This window comes from Uloborus diversus, chromosome 10 (genome assembly GCF_026930045.1).
Source record: "Uloborus diversus isolate 005 chromosome 10, Udiv.v.3.1, whole genome shotgun sequence".
Taxonomy (NCBI): domain Eukaryota; kingdom Metazoa; phylum Arthropoda; class Arachnida; order Araneae; family Uloboridae; genus Uloborus; species Uloborus diversus.
The window spans coordinates 112,394,171-112,417,875 of NC_072740.1; the positions used below are offsets into that span (position 1 = coordinate 112,394,171).

A 23,705-nucleotide genomic window follows, 5' to 3' on the forward strand; every position below is an offset into this window, starting at 1 on the left:
TACAGCATGATTTAGAAAAACATATCAATGAAAGCCCTGCAAGGGTTTCAACTTTGCACGAGTTTTGCTCAAAATGTCTGAAAGTCCACAAATATCGCTTTGCTTGCCCCTGTTATCAGAAACAGTGCGAAACTGTGACGCACGTCGCAAATTCTTGAAAAAAGAATGCAGACTGGGGGAGACTTCAGCCGGGGGAGAGTAAAACTTGAACTTTTTAATAAAAATGTGTTAAATTTCAGTGAACGAATATTTGTTCCGGATTTTTGTGCTATAATTCAAATATCATCATGTACTTGTAATTCCTAAGTGTTAATTCAAATTTTACGATCAATCTAACGTCGATTAATCATGCAGCCCTTTTTTTTCTTTTCTTATTTTTTTAAATTTGCGTCACAGACTGCTGTAAAAATTTTTGCTGCTTTGCTTCTCAAGTGTCATTTCATGGTATTAAGTAATGGAATTCGTTGAAATCTCTGCAGTATTTCATGTCTTTATAATCATAAAAATATGTGTATGATTAAAACTTTAATATCATTTTAGAATGAAGACGTAAACTTTTTTTTTACTTGCCTAAATTTTTGAATAAGTTGGAAGGAACATACCTTAAATGTGCCGTAAGCTATTTAACATGAAAGATGCATGAATGAGATTAGCGGGAATTATGTAAGCGTACAGTTTTTTATTTCAAAATGAAAGCAGAAGTATTTAAAAGAAGTAGTCCAAATCCAACACGCAACCAACTCCACACCTGCTAATAAATTAAAAACGCTTGCAGCTATGAGAAAGAAGCAGTAGCTTAACTTGTTCAAATAAAAGATTTGTCTTGTCACTATCGAGAGCAATATTTAAAAGAGATATTCATCGCAAACGTTTGTCGCTTAGACCAAATCTTCTTTTTTCTCCGGACAACCATTTAAGATATGACACTGCTTGGAGCATCTAATGCAAGTTGTAAATTCCATGACTTGAAAGTTAAAAAAATTATTTCCAGTTTCGTGAAAAATTTCAGAACTTAGACATTCAGAAGTCGATGAAACTACGAGGAAAACAGAAGTTTTAATTCGTCAAGTTGAAGGGCAGACACAGGGTCATAAACCTGAGGGTTTTTGTACTTTTCCCCATCCGGCTTTAACGTTCTTTACAGATTACGAAAGGGAAAATCAAGAAGTTTTTTCTTTTTTTCCGTCCCTGTTGGTGGTACAGGGATTGTTTTCTTTTGCTTGAAAAATGCTTACAACGTTTAGGATAGACACACGATAAAATTAAGTAAGTACGAAGCACAAAAAAAAAAGGAACTCACTCTATATATGTTGCTGTAAAAGTCCGAAATCTGGAAAAATGTTAACATTAGTCGGTGAATATCTACATTCGCATACCAAAGATATGGAATAATTCCGGTAAATCAGCGGTGAAAGCCGACATTCTTCAATTTAGGTCTTTAACTGTATCGAATACTCTTAAAGAGCTTGGTACTTTTAGATGAATTTTTTTATGTAAAGGTTCTTATTTAAAATACAATTTTTGGAGGAAGAAAAGTGTATTTTTTAATAAGATTTGATTTTTTTTTTTTTTTTTTTGTTTAAACTATATTTTGTTCTTTATTTTCCTCTCAGGGGGGAGCAATTTTATGTACGACACAATAGAACGCCAGAAAATTACTTATTTAAATCACGATTTACGTTAAAAAGAAAATAAGAATTTATGTGCATTCTTACATCTATCGTTACTATGGTCAACGCAGCCCAGTGTTAAGAGTTTAAAGTTTTAAGGCTAGTTTGATTTCTGTTGAAATGCAACTCAAATGTCGATAATATCTTTTGATTGCAAGTCAAAACCCACCCAAGTGCGTGTATTTACAAATACGTTTTGGGTCTGGTGCTGGGATAGTTTCAATATAAGTGTTTCCATATGAGTAGTATTTTTATGTATCCAAATTTATTGAATTTTCAATGACATTATTCTATATCTTTTTATTTAAAAAAAAGTCATGTTCATCAGTAGAATTTTAACAAAATTAAAATATAATTATCATTGATTTTATTTGGAGTATTTAAGTGTTCGTTCCACATTTATGCTTTACAATTTAATTTTATATTTCATACAATGCTTCATTTTAGGAACAAAAGCGTGACATTCGTTATTATGAAATGTGTCACTCGGTGATCAACAGGTCATAGCTTCCCGACGGCAAGTATATATTTTGGTTAGTCAGTTTTATTGCGTGAGTAATGGATTAAAAATATCTTTCTTCTATTAGGGATATTGTAACAGCTAAACAATCAGTCAGCTGAACAATAAATGAACACTTAAGCAGAATTTAATTTTCAGAAATTCATAGTTTTTGAAAAAATGTAATATATAATACACGAAATTAAAAACATGTTTATTGATATGTGCAATTATCAATTAAAAAAAATAGGAGACCTTCTATGGTACTGCTTCAGCTTTTTTATTTATTTTTTTAAAATTATTATTTAAATGAAAATAAGTGCAGCAAACCTGTAAAGGAACACATCCAACTAGTAAGCAAACAGAAGCTTTTCTAGTTTGATTTTCAGATTTGCAGAGAAAGGAGATATGCTGCCAATTCATATGAGAAAAAAGCTTTTGAAACCATATTTTTGGGAAGAAACTACGACCTATTTATTAATTGGTCAGTCTAACGTATATTGTGTCTATTTATAAACGAAATGATCTGCCGTGTTTAAATTTTCCTTAAAATTGAGTTTTAGCCAAAGGCAAAACCTTGAGCCCATATTTTCTTAATCGGTTAATTAATTTGTCGAGAAATACAATTTAAACTTAAATCTGCAGCGCAGAGCAGGAAATTTTTGAATGAACTACAATATACGTTATTTTTATTTTCGTCGTTTTTTTTTTTTTTTCAATTATACTTTTTAAAGGAAAACAATATCTTAACTACGCATTTGATGTTAAATATACATTTCTAGCGAATCAACGTTGAAAATGAAATTATGTTGTTTTTAATTCCTTGTGTAGCGAGTTAAGAAAAACATTCAGTTTTAGAAATTTTCGCTACGCTTTACAACTTATACTCACGCAATTTTTCGTGTACTTAACACATATCTTCAAAAAACATGAGGTTAATAGGTACTTCGTGATGTTTAGACATGAAAACAAGTGAATCCGTTTATCTTTAAATACTTGTGCTCATTTGTCGTTTGCTGCTCTTTTAGCATTTTTGTTAATTGAGCCTTGCACTGGAGAAGGGGCTTCTAAAAACTGGAAGCAGAAGTTTCCTTGTAAGATTTTTTTATTCTCATATTTCTCTTGCTGCTCTATGATTAGATGTTATACTACCAGTATTTACTAGAGTGTTTATACATGCGTATTTAACTTTAAAATGCTTTTTTTAGCGTAGTGTTTTACTTTATCAGATGAAACTGTTTTTTAATGTAATAAGCTAGATTTCCCTAATTCACTCAAAACTGTTTTTGTGCGTGTCTTTTTTTTTTTTTTTTTTTGAGCAATCACGATTGCTTATTGCTTTCATTTGGCTGTTTTGATTTGCTATTATTTCATTTTCCCGCCAGCATCTTCTGCAGCATCACCGTCGACCGGCTCCTCACGATGCTGCTCCTCTAGCGAAAGCCATCTCCAGGTTGCGTCAATATCCTACACTTACACGCATACATACACGCAGCTGCACATACACACATACGCACACATACATACACCTACACACATACACAAACACACACACGCATACATACAGACACCTACACATACACACACACCTACACACACATACACATCCCCCCTATCACAAACACTCATATACACACAACTACCCACACACTCATACCTGCACACAGACACAAACACACACACCTACATACACACACACACACCTACATACACACACACACCTACATACACACACACACTCGTGATTGCGAAAAACATAAATTGAATTCCAGAGGTCAAAATTCAAATTAATTTTTATTTATTTTATTTATTTATTTTTTTTTTTTTTTGTACGAACTTTTTTTGTGTGGCATATGAAAATTTCAATGAGATTAAGACTCAATTGACGATTTTGAAAACGGACGGTTTTTATGCGGTATTTTTATGCGGTCCCTATTTACTGCACAAAAACAGGTTCGAATGTACCTAGTTATATTAATAAAAGCAATCTTTAGTCAGAAAAAAAGAAGCTATTACGTAATTACTACGCGATCAATTGAAGAAAGAAAACTTTAAGTGCAATTTTTTCCACTTCTTAATCTTATTAATATAAAAAATTTAAATCCTAGATAAATAAAAGTTAAATCACAACCTCCGACTGAATCTTTCAATTAAGAATCAATTTGTGGCTTTTCAATTTTGTTGTACATTTATTTCCGTTTCGGCCACGTATTATTTCTTAAGTTTTCCTCACCTATGCCCATTTTCCTTTCATCAAAGTTCTTTTTTTTTTCCGCAAATGCACTCTCTCGTGGCAAAAACTGATGATGAAGAGCACTTAACTTTTCAATCGTTATAACTTCAACGCTTTTCTTTCCAAATCATTTGTTATCTTCGTTGTGATTTAACTTTTGTGGGTCATCAGATGTAGAACACCGAAGAGAGATGATTTACCATTCAGCTTAGCATATTTTTTTCGAACATTTTATGTAACTCTAGCTCTTGAGCAGTTGAGAGAAAATTTCATTTTTCACAGCATTAAATTGCAAACTAAAGAGTTAAGATTTTTTTTTTAAATTATTGATTGAGAAACTAATATGACATACGGATTGCTGAAACTTTCTCTCATTTACGCCAATGTAAAATACAATAGCACATGCCAATACAAGAGCTAGTTATATTGTACAGAAAACAAGGTTACATATAAAAGGGCAATAGGTAAAATCCATAAAAGGGCAGGGAAGAAACCATCAAAGACCTTTATAGCTGAATAAGTAAAATGGAACCTTTTTGTGATAGTCGCGTGTTCGTCACCTACACTGTTAAAATGGCAGGTTGCATATGGTATCTTTAAGGTAAAACATTGTAGTATCATCAGTGACATCCCTTTCTGGGTTCCTTTTGGCTCCCAATAACACCCCTAGGGGTGCTATTGGGGTGCCACAAGGAGCCGAATGGGCCCGAAGGGTATATCGCTGGTGCTAAAACGTTTTACCCTAAAATGTGCCATATGCGACCCACATTTTTAACAGAGTAGTTGACGAACACGTGACTTTCACAAAAGGGTCCCATTTTATTAACTCAACAGGTGGTCACAGAAAATTACGAAGGTCAGTCTGCGGCGATGTCACAGAGTGACGTTGCAATGACATGTTCATACTGTCCCAAATTGACCGAACACAAATTAATTGCTGCCGTAACGTCAGCATGAAGTCACATGAAACATGTCACTAATGTGTCCCAAAATGACACTTGTAAAACATCAAAATACTTTAGTGACTTTGATCATTGTGACTCGCCAGTGTGTCGTGTTGTAGGGATATGTTATGCTATCAGAGAGGTTAATGGTCAATTTCTTCCCTCAAACCCATAGTCTTCACTGTTAAAACTACAGGTTGCGTTTGGCACCTGTCAGGGGTGAAACGCTTGTTCACCAGCGACACCCGAAAGAGAGTCGAAATTGCACCCTTAGCAAGGGTGAAAAACTGGCTCCCTCACCAACGTGCACCGTAGGTAAAAAGATGGTACCCTAGATGAGAAAAAAGGCACCTTTATTGCTTCCTATAGGGATTCCCCCCCCCCCGTGTTGTGTGCGTTTTTGAATACAATTGTGTTTTATTTATTTTGATTTATATATACGAAGGCATTTGATCACATTTCAACTTTCGAACATAGTTTAGAAGTATTCATGACTTTAATTTGTCTGTTCGTGCACTAACTTTCTTATATTCACACTTGAATTGCTCAGTAATTAATATGTTGTTGACAATTTTTACTATAATCCGTACCGAAAATGAACAGGGAAGGTATTTATCAATCATTTGCCGGAACAACCAGAAATATTAGGTAACATTAGATTAGAATCATAGGAAAATAAAAGCGTTTCATAAACTTTTGAAATTTTAATCGAGCGTAACTTATCAATACTCATAAGATTCGATATTTGAGTATCCTTATGCGTACAAGATAAATACTAATTTAAAAGCCCTTCTTTCCAAAGTCAAGTTTTCCGTCAGATTAAAAATAAAAACGAGCAGATAACTACATTAGCTTCATGCAATAACGCCTGAGAAAGATACGTTAACCAAAACAAGATGTGAAACATGAGTCAAACGCTGAGTGAGAGATTTCTTTTCACGCAGTTTTTTTTTCTCTGCCTTTGCTACTCCATTCGTTTCCATTACGTAGTTATTTCATTGAGAAGAAATAGACATTGGTATATAGGCTGTTTACGTCGATGCATTTTTATTCCGGAATTAGCAATTCAATTATCAGCTGATTTAAACGTTTTTATTTTTAATGTTGTTGTTGTTCAAGATAGTACTGATAGATAGTTTTAGGTAACAGTTTTGCAGGATATAAATAACAAGACATTAAATGTTTAATAAGGTAAACGGAACAATAAGAGTTGTCAACATACTTTAAACACTTTAAATATGTTCGAAAGTTCTAAGAACTACAATATGATCAAATGCCTTTACTTACGCGAGATTTCGAAGATTAATCCACGAAATTTTCAGTTTTGTACTTCATTCAATGTGAAAGTAAATTTCGTTGCAACTTCCTTCGTTCGCCATTCAAACTGAAGTTTCGTTGGACGATAAGTCAGAGCGCATGCGCAAGGAGTCGCTCTCCTATTGAATGGTCTTTTAGCACTTTTGTTGACGTCGTTCACCCACTGAGGAACCAAAAGCACCTTAACGACACTTCCTAGCCTCTGTTTCACCCAGAGGCACCGTTTTTTCACCCTTGGGTGGAATTCTTTACCCCTGTGGAACTCTTGGTTTTAACAGTGTTGATCAATGCTCGCACATACTTTCTTTATTGAAGTATAAATTAAATACATTTAAACAAGGAATAATTTTTCCAAATGGTAAAACTGTTAAATGGGATATGCTATTGAATTTTTTTAATAACAAGACTGCAGGTATACTGGTTTGAAATTTCTTTATCAGTGTACAGTGTACATAATCAAAAACACAATTCCAATTCCTTTTAAGACTACTAATTTTATTTTATTTTATTTATTTATTTATTTATTTTTTTGCACCATTAAGTTTTTACAACTTATCGAATTTTATTAGCAAACTATTTAAACTGTTATTTATATGTGTTCCAAGAAACGTATTGCACTTCTATAAATCATGTGCATTTGAAATAGCGGATTTCGTATTGAAGTAAGAAGTTTGCATAAACTTCTGTTAATAATCTATCTAAATAAGGCATTGTTAGAAAATTATTGCTTGAAACTAAATCTTTCAGAATTCTCCATCTAATTTTTGTTCGCGTCAAATTCAAGGTACTGAGATTCTACTTTATTTACACTTCAACTATCGGAAAAGTATCCCGATGAGTATTTAAACTTCAAAAGGAAATAAAACAAATAAAAATGATCTCTTACAGATTGTAAAATTGTATCACATCGATTAGTACGATACTGAAAGTTAGGGGCTTGCGGAGAAAAGTGAAATGGTAGAATATTTACATATACTGTAAAAACGATTCAGAAACGTTCCTGGAAAATAATAGGCAGCTGATTTGCCCAATTTCAACCAGTAACGTATCTTGCAACAACCAGGAACGTTTTCCGATAAAAGTCAGTAACCTTTCTGAAATATTGCGAAATCTCCCCTGTTAAACCCAGTCGTGAACCTTCTAGAAAATTTTAGATGTATTTGATTAGAACTTTCCTGGTTTACTAAGAGAGTTCCAGGAGCATTAGAGCAACCACGGCCAAGGCTACACGAATAGTCCTTGCCTCGCAAAACTGCAGCTATCCAATGACATATTAGCTCCCATTGAGAGCTTAGTCAACCTGGATGGACCGTAATCAAGCTAAAGCCGATACACTTAATAAACACGCTCAGTCAATCTTTAAACTGGTAGCAAAAAATCTTTCACACCAGTGAGAAGTCTGCAATCGTGCATCTTTTAGCAATTCAGGAAACTTTTTTGCGATGATACTTGATTTTACGGGGAAATAGGTGAAAAACTCTAGAATCCCGAAACGTTCCACGGAAATAACTAGTAACGTTTCGAAATTTTTTTACAGTGTAGAGATCCTATATACGGAGAGATTGGACAACGGCACGCCATCTCCGCCATGTTTAGTCCAAGTGTTGTCAGTTCGAAATGCTGCCCTGTGTAAATTTTTAGCTTTCCCACGGAATATAGGACATGAAATCTTTTTAGAACAGACTGATTTTTTTTTTCCGCGTATTTTCATTAAACGGAGTGAGCGCTAAGTCTGACAATTCGGCACCAATCGTTTTGCATCGTCATAGCGCGTACAAAGGAATTTTTTTTCTCAAAAACTTGTTCATAAAGATAGAAAACCATTTCATAATATAGTAACTAGCTTCCAATTTTTTCCATACAATTTAGGGATATTTGGGACAGAAGATGCGTTACGGTCTACGGGGAGTGAGCATCTTTGTACATAAAAGGGGCCGCCGTTCCGAAGTTGTCCAATCTTTCCGTATTTGGGATCTCTATATTTACTCTGCTTTAAGCGCCATCTATCTGGTAATATTTGAACTACGTGGTAACACATGTCCATTTCCTGAAGATCAAAGCGTATGAAGCAAGCTACAAGCAATTTTCAAAAATTGATATTCACATATTGTAATACTTTGTGGTGAGTAAATATATATATATATATATATATATATATATATATATATATATATATATATATATATATATATATATATATATATATATATACACTCAACATTATTTATTTATTTTTTAATGATTAGGTGATTGTGGCACTTACTAACATTCGGTATAGTATTATAATTTAACATTACGCTTATTTTTATTTTAAATGCTTTCTTTAATTAGCCAAATGCATGTGGGACAAAGTGAAATAGCTCATTTCGTTTATTTACTAATTTGTTTATTAATTTTCTTACGTATTTTTTATTGATAAATTCATTTAATGGGTTTTTTTTTTTTCAATTCACTGATTTATTCACTCATTCGCTATTTTACTCACTCATTTACTTTATCTCATACTTTAAATAATTAATTTATTTATTTATTTACTGTTTCATTATCAATTCATTTATTCATTCATCATTTTGTTTATACATTTATTTGATCAAAAATATTTTCAATAATCAAATAGAAAATGTTCATTAGAAAAGCATTGTATTTTTCACTTTGCTCTATAAAAAATAAAGTGAACATTTTCCACTTTTTTGTAAGGTACAAATTTAGTCAAAAACATAAAGTAATGTTTCAATGCAAATTTTTTTAATGCATTGTTCTTTCGTTACATACTGTAATATTCAAAACAAATTTATAATTTATTCAATTTGAAAAAGGTAATTTATATTTGCTATTTTACTTTTCCCTACATTCTCCTTCTTACCTTTTTCAGGGATGCTAATTAAATAAAGCTTTAAATTACGGAACATTTTATGACTTTTTTGTCTGATAGAAGTAGAAAAATCCATAAGGCAGGAAGAATTTGAAGAATTTGACTCTCCTATATCAACACACTACTTTTTATCATCAATGAACACTTTAATTATACATCACCATTTTTTTTTTATTCCTTTCATTCTTAGACATGAGAAGATATTGAGCGTCACAATTAAAAGAGAAAACAAGACTTTAAATAAAAGAAGAAGATAGATTAATTTTCCTAATTCAGGTGTTAATTTTTTTTAGCCCACACAAGCCAGTAATTATCATATGATAAATGATTTTCATGCTAATTATCCATACTTTATCACTGGATGTCGTAATCTTTTTCTGTTTTTTTTTTCTTTTTTTTTTTTTTTTTTTTTTGGTCCGTCGGGCATACTTTGTTTTCGAAACTTTTATAAAGCATCCGATGTATTATTTGTCAAAGTTCGTCAACTATTTGATCTAGATTTTGGAAAATAGTCTGTGATTTTTTTTTTTTTTTTTCAGATATTTCGATGTCGGTAGCAAAGTTTCAGATATTTCTATGCTAGTGCAGATGTTTCTATGTTAATGCAGATATTTGTGTATTAACACGTTTCTACAAGTACATATATTTCTACTATTGTACTGTATGATTTTATCAAAACACACTATTAAAAATGCGAATTATAGTGATCAAAATTTGAAGTAAAATGATGGGAAGAGCATGTACTTCTAGTACAATTGTGTGTGTTTAACATACTCGAAAAAAAAAACCTTTCACGATATTTTAATGAAACCCTCATTCTTCAAAAATAAATGAGGTAGCATACTTTGGATAATAAGGTTTTCGTTCTGCTATACATTAGGCATGAGAGTGGAACCATTTTGAAATAATTTCGATTTTTATGTAAAATATTTAAACTTACTTTATCACAGAAAACTTTGATTTGGCAATAGCCCCGATGATAAGGAGTAGAATTTTCTCGGAAATCATCAAAGGTATCAATCTGAAGATGCAAGGGAAGACCCTAGAAATAAATAAAAATGTTATTCTTTGGAGGGAGAGTAAAGTGATTTTTAAATACAATTTACTTTGTAAATACCAGGAGACAAAAATAAATATCTTGTTTTAATAATTAACAAATTTCATGAAAATTCATTTCCAAAAAAATTTTTAGCTCATCTTTTCTTCACGATCAACTGTAAATGAAGCCAATCTTGTTGCTTTATGAAGCAATTCAAATATAGATTCACCAAGAAAACTTTTATTGCTAAAATAATGCGGTAAAAATTGCAAATGATTGAAATGAGGAAACCAAAATCATAAATACTAATTATAATAGCAATGGTAATACTATTCCTTTGTTTCCTATGTCAGAGTAAAATATTGTATCACACGAAACAATAGGTTGTCAAAATTTTTAAAAAAAGGAAGAGGAACGCACATTATGAAAAATATTTTTTTATAGAATAAAATTTTAAGCGACATGAAGTCCGTAACCATTAACAAAAATTCTCCATTACAAGATATGGCAGCAATAACAAAATTACGCAAAACTAACTGGTGAAGTTTAAAACATAAGGTCTTCTGATTTAACAACAAAAATTGTCGCTGTTGTTGATAACTTAAAACGTAACTGCAACTTTAAACGACATCAGTGTAAAGAGGTTGCCCATTCTAGCCCCATGGTTCCCATTCGGATCACAATTTGTCTTTTATCATTTGGCAATGATAAAAAAATGTTTTTCCGATTTTTTAAAGTTTTGATTACCTGAGAACGATGCGTATAAAATGAAGTAGCAACGTTAATAAATATATAAATACACCCAAACCTGTTTTTATGCGGTGGATAAGGACCACATAAAAAATCACATAAAACAATTGGTCGAAACTTCACGAGTAGCTATAAAAAGTTGTTTTCCTAACACAGTTAAAAAATATTTTTTTTTATGCGGTGAATAGGAACCGCATAAAAAACGTCTCACTTATAAAATAACCCAAAATGTTATATTTAAACAAAATCAAAATAAACTAAGCGATGATAATTTTGCCGACTCCCGAAAAATTTCCCGAATAAGGATATTTTTAGGAGGTCACAATGACTTTCCATCAGGATGCCCCTTGTCGTCACTAGAAGATGCTACCTCGCACTCGTTTTGTAAATAATTTCTGCTCGTTTTATAAATAATTTTCATATACCGCGAACACACAAAATTAAAATCGCATAAAAAATTGTTCGTAACTTCACGAATAGCTATAAAAAGTTGTTTTTTCTACACAGTTAAAATATTTTTTTTTATTCGGTGAATAGGGACTGCATAAAAAAAGACTCTCTTAGAAAATAACCCAAAATGTTATATTTAAACAAAATCAAAATAAACCAACCAATGATAATTTTGCCGACTCCTGAAAAATTTCCCGAATACGGAAATTTTTAGGAGGTCACAGTGACTTCCCATCAGGATGCCCCTGTCGTCACTTGAAGATACCACCTCGCACTCATTTTATAAATAATTTCCGCTCGTTTTATAAATAATTTTCATGTACCGCACACACACACACAAAAAAGGAAAAAAAAAACACACAAAAAAAAACGCACAAAAACAGGTTTGGGTGTAAAATTAAAACGTGTGAAATTAGTATTCAAAATAAATATTTTCTTGCGAAGTAATCTGAACTGAATATGACTTTTATGTGTTGGTCACTCAATTCACTAATGATTGCAAGAAAGAATTTACTGAGGCAGCCGTGGCACCAATTAGTTGTCATTAAATCGAAAGCGGTACTTCAAAATTTGCTCTATTTGAAAAAAAAAAAGGAATCTTGCTTCCCCTCACTATCTTTTATTATGTTTGCTAACAAATAATTATCATACCGTAGACAACGGCGTGGGAATTTAATCTTTTGCGGGCAATATACAATTAAAGTTACTTCCGCTTTCGCTGACCCAAATCTGAATTTTGAATTATGCACCTAATTTAAATAACATGCATGTAATTGCACCCATAGATGGAAGTTGATCTTCAATATTGATGTCCACAACATCATCACACAATCACGAAGGTTGTAGCAGCTTCGAGAATACCCGAGATATTAGTCAAGTAGAAAAAACTTGAACCATAAAAATGATGAATGTCCTCCGAAGACCTTTCTGTGCCATCATGGCCCTCTTCCCCATTTTACCTTCGAAAAAGGGACGTTCTAATTTTTTACTATGTTTATTGAAATTAAAGATTTTTAAAAAGCCGGTCAAGGACAAGAAGTATCTCTTTTTGTTTTTCACTTCCCAAACTGACTGCTTTAGTGTAGTTTAGTTACATTTACATTTTTTCATCTAAATAAAAACGTTAACAGCTAAACATTATCTGGAAAACGCCAACTATAATATGTTACAAGATCATAGAGTTGAGTATGGTTTGTCCACGGGATCAAATGCCCTTGGTTTGTCTGCGTTTTAGTCTTGCAAATTATATTGCATTTCCCGATTATTATCATCATCATCGACTAATACGTATTCGCATTCCTTCACAAAGTTACTATTAATTGGTTTATTTTTTCTGCTTCGTTAAACAATAGCTCTATTACTAGCATCACACGTTATCTTGCTAGGAAGAAAAATATTATCTCTGCTGAAATGTATCCCTGCAGTGCTTCGGCAATAAATCTTGTTGAATTTATGATACTTAATGCACTTCTTATGTGTTTTCATTGCCGGAAAATGAGCTTTAGATTCACGACTATTCAAATGGGTTTTTCGAATTCTTTTTCTGTGTTTCTTCGCATCTTGTGCCGTCTTTAAAAGTTATTCTCAACTAATAGAAATCCTTCAATTTGCGGCAAAAATTCAGTTGTATCACCCATCAAATTCTTTCCATTATATTAGTGACCATTATGCTATATCATGATATAAAGTATATCAACTTTTCTTTTTAAAAAAAAATGAGGATTGGTACGCGCGCGTTACAAATGTGTCTGCAATAACACTCACACGAACAAATTCTTATTTAAACATTTTTTTTTTAAAGTTAATACTTTATATTATGACATATAGCGGTCCCTTATACTCAAATATATAAAAACTAAAATACAGAGTTTTAAAAAGCGAAAATATATGCGTAAAAGTGTCGCATCTGTGAAAATGTATTGAGCCAACAATTATCAGCTATCAGAAGACTCCCTAAGCATCTTAAGATAAAAATACCTCTCAAATTTTTTTTTGTATATTTACGTTTTTGAAAGGTTGCAGTTTTATTACTACGTACTCATTCTTTAGTTTTATTTCTATCACATACGTCTATTTTAACCATTAATTAAGATATTTAAGATATTTTCATGCTAATGTACCCCTAACTAGTCAATTAAAAGAAAGCGTTTTAGTTATGGACACATATGACCATAATAATTTTTTGATCATTCTTACTAAACATTTTTATTCAGAATTGATGATAAAACGTAAGCGAAATTTGACAATTGGTAAATAAAAAATGCAGCAGCAGAATAGTTCTACTTATTTTATTAGTTAATTTATTTTTGTTGTTGTGGTTGAGACGAACTTTTCAAAAACGATTTGTCAGTTATCCGAATCAGTTGTTATTCGAATTGGTAAGTCTAGATACTTTCAATTTGATTATATTGTATGAAAAAAAAAGTTTTTAAATATTTTTAAATACTTTTTTGTTGTATTTCCTTGAAAACATTTAATTCAGATAGTATGACCAATACTAGTATTTTAGTATGGCCATAACTTAGAGAGTGTGACCACAACTGGTCAAACCAATATACTACAAGTATCTCCAATAATTAGAACTGCAATACCACAGTTCAACAACAATCCAAATAAACAAATCCTGATCCATGCCTAAAACTAGTCATTTACTCTATTTGCTATAAATTTTATGATATTCGTTTTAAAAAATTCACAATTTTAAACTCATATATGAACTCAAAAACTGCCTAATTTAAAAAGCCAAAAACTCAAAATAAAAACCAAATCAGATTCAACAGCGCCAATAACAGAACAGGAAAGTAATGGCGTCGGAAGAAAAATAAAAAACGCCGAGACCCGAAATGAAGGTAAAATAAACACTTTTTTATGCGGTAGTATAGAAAACCTGCTGATACTAACAAGTAACATGATAGCAACATGGTTCAACAAATTACCTGCTAAACGATGCGTGAAACAACCCAACGAAAAAGTACAATCTGGTTAACACGAGCAGTTGCAGCCATGTATGAACTGAAGAGTCACGGACACTTAATTCAGTTTCACTGCCGTTTGTTGACTTTCGATAGAGTTAAGAAATTTGTAAAAATGATTTGTTAGAATATTCAAGTAAAGTAAAGCTCTTGTTGCATTTCAAACTGAATTTATTGTTCGTTACATCTTAACACTCATATAAAAATAATTAAACACTCTTTGTGATCTAGTATCGTTATATAAATACGTGAACATCGAAGGTTGCTCCCCCCTTTTAGAGCTAAATTTAAGAGGAGAAGAATGAAACTTGCATCATTCAAAATGTATACAACGTCGTAGTTCGGCAAGAAAAAGGAGGGGGTAGGATTTTTTTAATTTTTTAAATTCGACTTTTATTTTTTTAATTCCAATTTGACCTGAATTTTTTAAATACATTTATAAATTTGAGAGCAAAAAGTATTAATTAATAACTGAGTATTAAGTAAAAATTGCACCAAAACAATTTTTTCGCTTTTTTGGAAGAAAAACGAGTTTTTTTTCTTTATTATTTTTGCATTTTTTCTAGCAATTTTCATTATTTAAAATATTTTATGTTATTTCTAACAACAATGGTTCCAATTTTACTTTATGTGTTACACTTTCAGCAGTTAAGTGGCTCACATTTCTTTTTCTATCACTAGAGTCATGAAATTTGGCACATAATGATCGTGCCTATGGGGGTGCATATCACGCCGTTAGTCTTTTAAAAATTCGATTTTTTTTTTCTGTCTATTTCGTTTTAAATGGCATTTTTGCATTATTTTCTCATTTTGAGAACAAAAAAAAAACTTATTCGTTTAAAATTTTGACACTGACCAAGAGTTTTTTTTTTTTTTTTTTCTTTTTTTTCTTTCTAATCTAAGGTAACATTTGTTCAAAGCTTCTGCCTATTGCAGCGGCTGTTATTAGAGTTGATTTTTAATGCTTTTGCATTAAAATTTTCAACGCTTCCCTTAAGAAGAGTTTTTCGATGTTCTCGTGGCTTTCTTACGCATATAATATCACGAAACGCGTTAGCCAATCAAACGGAAGCATTTTGATCACGTTTTTTCCAGTTTAATTATCATCGTTCAACAGTGTATTATAACTACGATTTTGTCTCTCCCGCACCTACATTATTATTGTTTTTAGTTATGATTATTTACATTTACCTTTTTCTGCTTGCAAAAGTTTATCTGTAGAATGTTTTCAATCAATGACTAAAATTTTGCAATTTTTTTTAAATTAAAAATCTACATTTTTGCCTAAGGGTAACCAGAAAATATGTTTGTAGTAAGCATCTAGAATGAAAGTTAAAGAGTTGGGTTACAAAGCAAAGACATAGGAAGAAACACTAAAGACAGTCGGTCAAATTTCAACCACAAGCAATTCTAGTATACTAATAAATATTTTATCTGTTGAAATTTAAAATTATAATCAGCTTGTTTTTTAATTCTTCTTAAAGGGAAAAAAATTAATAAAAGTGAGCTTTTACTTAAATTTTTAATGGAATATTAAGGGTAAAAGCAGTTTCACATATCTTATAGTTCAGAAAAAAAAACCTTCAAATGATTGGAAAAGAATAGTCTCTTTGCTTGAATGGAAATAAAAAAGAAAAAAAATTGAAACTCTACGAGACTGAGGATTAAAAAAAAAGAAAGAAACTCTGCTGGTAGTTGATAAATGTTCCTAGCTGAAAAAAAAATCTTCTCAGTGTAAAAAGTAATTAATTTGTTCGTCAACTCAAGAATATGCTATCAAAGACAGCAAAAGACTAGAAGGCATTTCTATGAAAGTGAAATCTCGACTGGTGAGATACGCTAGCGATAAAAATATATTTTTTTCTATATTGTGTTTATTACAGCAATCTATTTTTGCCTACACAAGCGAATATAGTTAATTAAAATGGGTTTTCGTGTATAAACAAACACATCGAATCAATTAGCAACGCATGGCTGCTTGACGTCACAGTGTCAACTCCTAGTTGCTACACCGACCCCAGAAAGGCAAACGACATTCCTTTTACCCGTGTGTTTCCAACTTATGATTATTAGTTCTTTCATATGCCATGAGCTATCTTTTCTGATGATTTTTTTGTTGCGGATGTATAGTTTCACCCTCGAGGCTAAGTATTTAGCAGACAACTATTGCTAATGATATTCGGACCTTCCAGCAAGGTCTAATCAGTGATGGTTTTGATAATGAAGGTTTTAATTTGTCACTTTTCCAAGTATTGCTCTGCGATATTGATAGCTGAGGACTAGTTTCAAGGTTTCAGTTATTAGTATCTACATTTTATTTTTTCTTAACTTCAGTAAATAATATAGTAAATATACTCATGCGCATTAACTATACAAAAGTATTAACGTGCTGAAGATCATGTCCTTCGATACCAACTATACAAATGTATATTAACATTCTGATAACCCATGTCCTTCGATACTAACTATACAAAAGTACATTAAGCAGTCTGATGATCATATCTTTCCATACTAGTCGAAAGAGAGTTAACATATTATTACCATTATTAGTGTGACTAGTAGTTTATGCATGTTAAATCATGTACTGCAATGTCATATGACAACAGTTTGGGTTTTTTTTTTCTTATTCTTTATCAGGCACATGATATCTTAACTCTTGATACACTCCTGCTGAAAAGAGAATGAATAACTTATTACTACTGCGAGTTCGACTCACATTCTATGATCGTAGAACGTGTCTCATGATATTTTCTGAATAAAGAGAGCATATAAAGGGTGTCTCAGTCAACCGTTTCAGAACTTCGAGGAGGGATAGGATGAGCCCTGATGACTCTGAATCCTTCGGCAATTTATGGTCGGAGATGATTTTCTTTTGCGACAGATGGTGCTGCGCTTACATTCCAAAATACTCAGAGTTCCATGTTCCGTTAGCCAACATTGAAGTCGGTGGCTCTACTGTGTTTGATCCATGTTTCGTTTATTCGTGTTATTCATCATTAAAAGGAAAATTAATAAATGTTGCGTCTTTTTATTTCTGATGTTTTTGTGGACCACAACATCAGGAAAGAATACTATTAGTACACTTTATAGTCAATTTCACAGTGAGTAAAATGTCTTATCATTGACTTGCCGTAATCAGGACTAGGGGAACTGTATTATTTGTAGCTTACATTTTAATTTGCTGATGCTTACTCCGAATTGTACATAGGGGAAAACTAACAATGATTTTTTTCGGATAAACTAACAAAACAAAAATGATATTTTTTTTTGTGGACAGAAAATGAATAGATAGGTATAGTGTAAGTATTTGTTTTCACAATTTCAGTGGTGTGAGGAGCATAACTAGGGGGATAAAAGTCGCTAAAAATATTACACAAAGTGTAAACAATTTCATTGGATGTTTATTTTGTATTTCTAAATATTAAAATCTAATTTAATCAAATTTTCATATTAACAAGCATAAGAAATGCTTTGCTAAAAATTCAGTTTGGCAATAAAAATGGCAATTTGTATCATGTATAGTAAATAAGTTGAGTAATAATCTAGCACCAATTTAATTTTACTCGAACGGAACTCAGACAGTATAGTTCTATAATCTACAGTAAATAAGTTCAGTAATAATCTAGCTTATCTAATTTTACTGAAACGGAACTCGGACGGGCATTAGAAATAAAATATTATGAGATTAAGGAATGCCCGTCCCAGACACGGGTAAATGCGTTAAGTGATAAAAATGGACTAGGAAATTTTAAATTCATTGTTGGATACTCTACTGAAACAGTTATGCAACTGTTAAATTAACAGCTATAAAATAAAATGAAACCACAATCATGTGTATATAAAAGCAAAATCGGTAAAATTTTTTAGTAATGCTTGCTTGATCTCTTAACTGTAAAGAAGATGAAATCTAATTATATAAGAAAAAGAAGGAATTTTATTTGTAAGAGTTAATGAAAAATCAGCATTAGAAAAATATCGTTTATTTCTATAAAATTATTTTAAAGGAATGGTTATTTAAAAAAGCCATTTCAAAGAAGTAAAATAATAAACAAATGAAAAGGTGCACAGTTAAAAAAATGAAGTAAAAATGAAAAGGTGCATAGTTAAAAAAAAATGAAGTAAAAATTCAACAGAAATGTCAGTGAAAGAAGCAAATTGTATTAAAATTCTGTTTGATAACCGACACTAAAATAGATGTGCTCCAGTTGTTAAAAGAATGATTATTTAGTGTGCTGGATTAAATGAAACATTAAAATTTAATCAGAATCTCGACAAATTCCAGGGCGTGTCTAAACGCAAAAAAATATCCAACTGTCAAAAAAAAAAAAAAAAAAAAACCGAAGGTCCCAATCATATTGTTTGAAAAAAAAAAGAGACAAAATATATTATGAATATTATTATAAGAATTTTAAGTAAGGAAAATACAGTTAGTCAATTAAAAGAGCACGTTAAAAAGCCTTATGCGAAAAAAAAATGAAGAGTTAATAGCAGAAAAAATTATATTAACACTAATGCATACATTTATGTTTAACATAGCTAAATTTTAATTAAAAAAATAGCAAATAAGTAACAATACGCACAAAATACAAGTTAAGGAAGCAGCGACTAGTTAATAAAATGTCAATGAAGATTATTTTGCGCACCACTGCATTAAAATTCAACTGTTTAAAAAAATTCAAAACGAGAAGTTCCAATTTACGAAAAGATCTCTTGATAATATTCGTTTCAACCGCATAAGCCACACCAGCTTAAAAAGAACACCGGATAATAAATTATTTCGCCGAAATTTAACTCGGATCTATAAATAGTACGTAATTACGCTCACTGTTGAAACATATACTAGAGCTCTCCACATCTGGAGGGTTAGTTAGTAATCTAGAAGCAACGAGACGTGCCTTAAATTCACTAATTCAGAAAACGAAAGTTCTTTATGAATCTTTCACCCCCTCCCCCCTTCTAAAAACGTGCAAGGTACGTTAATTGATTCTTATGGCTCGAGATATAAGAAACCTTTCTAAATAGGCTTTTAGCATTTCGTCCGAATGATAAAAAAGTTAATGAAAAAAAAGCTAGAGGCAGGCATTGAATTTCAATTGAAATTTTCTTTGACGAAAATGGACGAAATCTCAGTAATCGCAATGAATTCTTCAAGAGTTGCTCGCGAGTAATATTTCTCAGTCATGCATGTAAATGATGAGGTAAGAATCACGGATTCTCTCTCTCTCTTTTTTTTAAATGTATTTTTAGGAATAAATCATAGTTTTAACATGTTTCGCCTTTTGCAAAGTTTCACCAAAAATGTTACAAAAGGGATTTTATCTGAGCGGCATGAATTGTTTAAATACATTTGGCGCAACCTCATGATTAGAATTCTCAGTGTCGCTATCAAGATCAAATATCTGCACCTAAATACATTTTTCTATTTTTGAGCTGAATCATGTATTTTTATACTATTTGCTGTTATAACTCCGCAAGTCAGATCTGTAAATAATAAATGAAAATTCAACGAGCTAGAGAATTTCAGATTGATAAAATATCTGATAAAATATTTCTGCAAAATTTAAATTGTTCAAATACCTGTGCCCAGTTATATTGTTAGAGTTTTCTCGCTGCGTAAAAATTCTTCTTGACAGTTTTTGAAGGAGGGAAATTCTTTTTGTGTGATTAAAGTATCCGAAAGCAGTAAAGACCATACTAGTGGTCAAAGCCATAACACGAACGGTGTAACAATGAAAAACGCTTCAATTAGTAGTAATCGAAAGAGCACATATTTAACATAACTATGTGCTCTGTGATATGTAATATATTTTGCCGCAAAGATTATTTGCCCTCGTGCCCCCATTGTCGAGATATAACGTCTTAAATTCGGTCGAAATTTTAAGACAAGTGCCAAGTTCAAAGATTTGGAGAGGAATAGGAGATACCACTCAGTTTTACCGTCTGTATGTAGAAAGGTATCTATCAGCAAAGCGTATAAAAGGTGCCTTCTGTTACAAACCGAAACTCGCTAAATTTGGTGGCTGTTCTTATGTTTCCGGTGGAGTTTTAGGCTTCATGTTTAGATAATGGGGGCACGAGGGCAAATGATTCATGCTTCCAGAAACATGTTTTACTACGCTCTTTCAATTGATACTTATTTAAATTCTTTTCATTATCACACTATCGTATGGTTTTCTGGTTAGATTGAGATGGAAGGTGATAAGGATAAGGAATGAAAAAATATAGATTTTTAAAATCATTAGAAAGTTTGGTATTTTAAAAATAATAAAACAATAATAATAAAATAAACCTTCAAATAAAATACTTTAAAATTTTCAATTGCTATTATTTCCATCTTCCATGAAGTATAATTTTATTTAAAATACAAAGCGTGGAAATGCGACTGACTAAATTTTTAAGACGTATTTTGGATTTTTTATGCGGGAAGCATGCTTACCGGGTCAATAACACATCTCTGTCAATACCTAATTACAATTGTCCATTTTGTACTTAAAGTGCATTTTTTGTATATTTTAAATCTATTTGCAGTTACTAATGGACAATTAAGGTAAGCAAGTGTCAAATGAAAAATCTACTTTTTGTATGTTTAAGAGCTATTTGCTGTTACTACTCTACAATGCAGGTCTGTAAGTGATAAACAAAAGATCAACAAACTCGATAACTTAAAATTGATAAAATGATTGATCATATAATTCTGCGAAATCTCCATCGGCACAAGGTTTTGACTCCAATTAAATTTTGGAAAAGTTCCTACGAAATTTTAATCAGAGCCGATATTTCGGCTCTGAGCTCCATTTTGTCTTTTTAGTTTTGTTAATTTGCAATTTTTACTACTTAAGCTACTTACTGTTCCTTCTCACTGCTTTTACCAGATATCTTTACATCCAAAAATTCGCTAATTTTCATAGGAAAAGTGGTTCAACCCCGAAACACGTGTATGCAGTAATTTGCTAATTTGTGCACAAAAAGAAAAAAAAAAGAAAAAAAAAACGTTATTTACTTTAAAGACTAGTAATGTTAAAAATTATTTTTCAGAACTACAAGACAAATCTACAGGCTGGATTTACAGGCTTTAAATACTCTTCACAAAGTTTAGAAACTTTTTAAGATATTGTATTAAAAGTATATTTTCGTTTCGTATTATTTGTCCATTCATCAGTAAAGTATTTTTTACTAGAAGCATTTTTTGCCGAGATTTTGCATCTTTTTGCAATTGAAAACTGGGATTAAATTTTAAAACATATTCACACTGAATTTTACTTATTATTTAAAATGCTACACAGTACACAAATACTTATTACTTGTAATTGTTGAATGTGAATACGAAAACATTTTTAATCAGTCAAAACATTCTCAGATGGTAAACGAAATAACTCTCAGCATATAACTTTAAAATCTAAAGAAGTGAAATGACCTATGAAAGTGAAGAAAATAACGAAACGAAATATACATATATATGTAGAAAAATTTAATATGCAATTTGGATTGCTCCTTTAAGTAATGACCTGTTTGAATATATTATGATCTACATCATTTTTTTTTTTTTTTTCGAAATGGGTAAAGAAAGGTGAATTGTTATTTAACCGTATTCAAAATTTTAGACGATTCCGAATTCAGGCAGAAAGGATTTTTCTTTTTGTAAGAGAAAAAATAACACACCAGACAATCTTGTAAGTATGATTTAACATGAGGAATATTAATATCAGTCATTAGATTCCTTCAGTACAATGCTAGTTGAAATTCAAACTTCATTAGAAGAGACCCAAAATGATAGATGTAAAAAAATGAACAGAACTGTGTTTTCGACTTCATTTTGATCATAAATATGAGACGACTGTTTGAGAAGTATATGAAACTTGAATTGCAGTTTTTGAAGATATTTCAAAAAATAAAATCTATATCACAAACTGGAGTCGCTATTTGCGCAAAAAAGAAATATTTTCTTCAGAACTTCAGACATTGAAAACAGGAGAATTAAAGTTTTAAGAAAGATAAAAAAAAAATTATGGAAAGATTTTTGAACCAAGAGATTTTAATTTTCAATCATAATGAATTCTACTATTTTTCATCTCAACACACTTAAGTACCACTGCATATATTTTGGTTGAAATTGAAATAGGAGTACAGTGATAGAGTGAGTAATTTTCTCCTAAAGTTACTCGTTTTCGAGTAAAAAAAAAGAGTAAACACTTGCAGGTAGGAATGTAAAAGAACTATAATAATTAATTAAGGTTTAAATTGAAATTCACATGTGGTTCTGGGAAAAAAAAAAAAGAAAAATCTCTCTGGCTCTTATTTGGGAGTTTTACCACCATTAATATTGCCTATGTCATTCCTAATGTCGGAGAATGAATTATCTTGACAGAAATTTAAAGTCGCGTAACTTTTCAACCCCTTCATCAATCTCAATACAATTTACATCTTCTTGATCAGCATCAAAATGTCTGTAAGCACAGCTAAGTTAAATAAAATCGCTAGTTGTGGGTGTCGCAACCTGAATGATTTGACATGAATTGGCGCAACACTAAAATAAACAATCTCCTTTTATTTTTAAGTCACGGCGTCGTAAATGTCCTTAAATGGTTCGGGAAAAATAGCTTTTTTTTTAAAACCTGGATAACTATTGACATAGTAACATAGTAAGCGCAAGTAATATACAGGGTGTCTCAGAACAAGGGTCCTATTCTTTTAACTGTAGTTGATTAAGCGTGAAAAACCACTTAAAGTTCATTTAAACCACTGCCAGACGGGACAACGTTACCATTGGGACATCTTTGCCGATTTTAGAAAACGATGATATTTAGCGTTTTGCTAAGTTCCGATATAAGCTAATAGGTGCAGTAGGGTTTCCGTTGCATAAAGAAACACTACTGTCTATTGGCTGACTTTGGAACTGGGTAGCACGACAAATATCATCATTTTCAAACTTAAAAAGATGCCCCACAATGCAAAGCTGACT

General features: G+C 31.4%; 1 protein-coding gene across 1 annotated transcript in view; it reads right to left on the bottom strand.

The window, feature by feature from the left end:
* The window catches only part of LOC129231134 (protein grainyhead-like), a 211,357-nt gene that overhangs the window by 32,923 nt on the left and 154,729 nt on the right, over positions 1 to 23,705 (bottom strand). Inside the window, exon 10 of the mRNA XM_054865381.1 lies at positions 10,476 to 10,577. Within this exon, the coding sequence (XP_054721356.1) occupies positions 10,476 to 10,577 (102 nt within the window). The remainder of the gene's footprint in view (positions 1 to 10,475; positions 10,578 to 23,705) is intronic.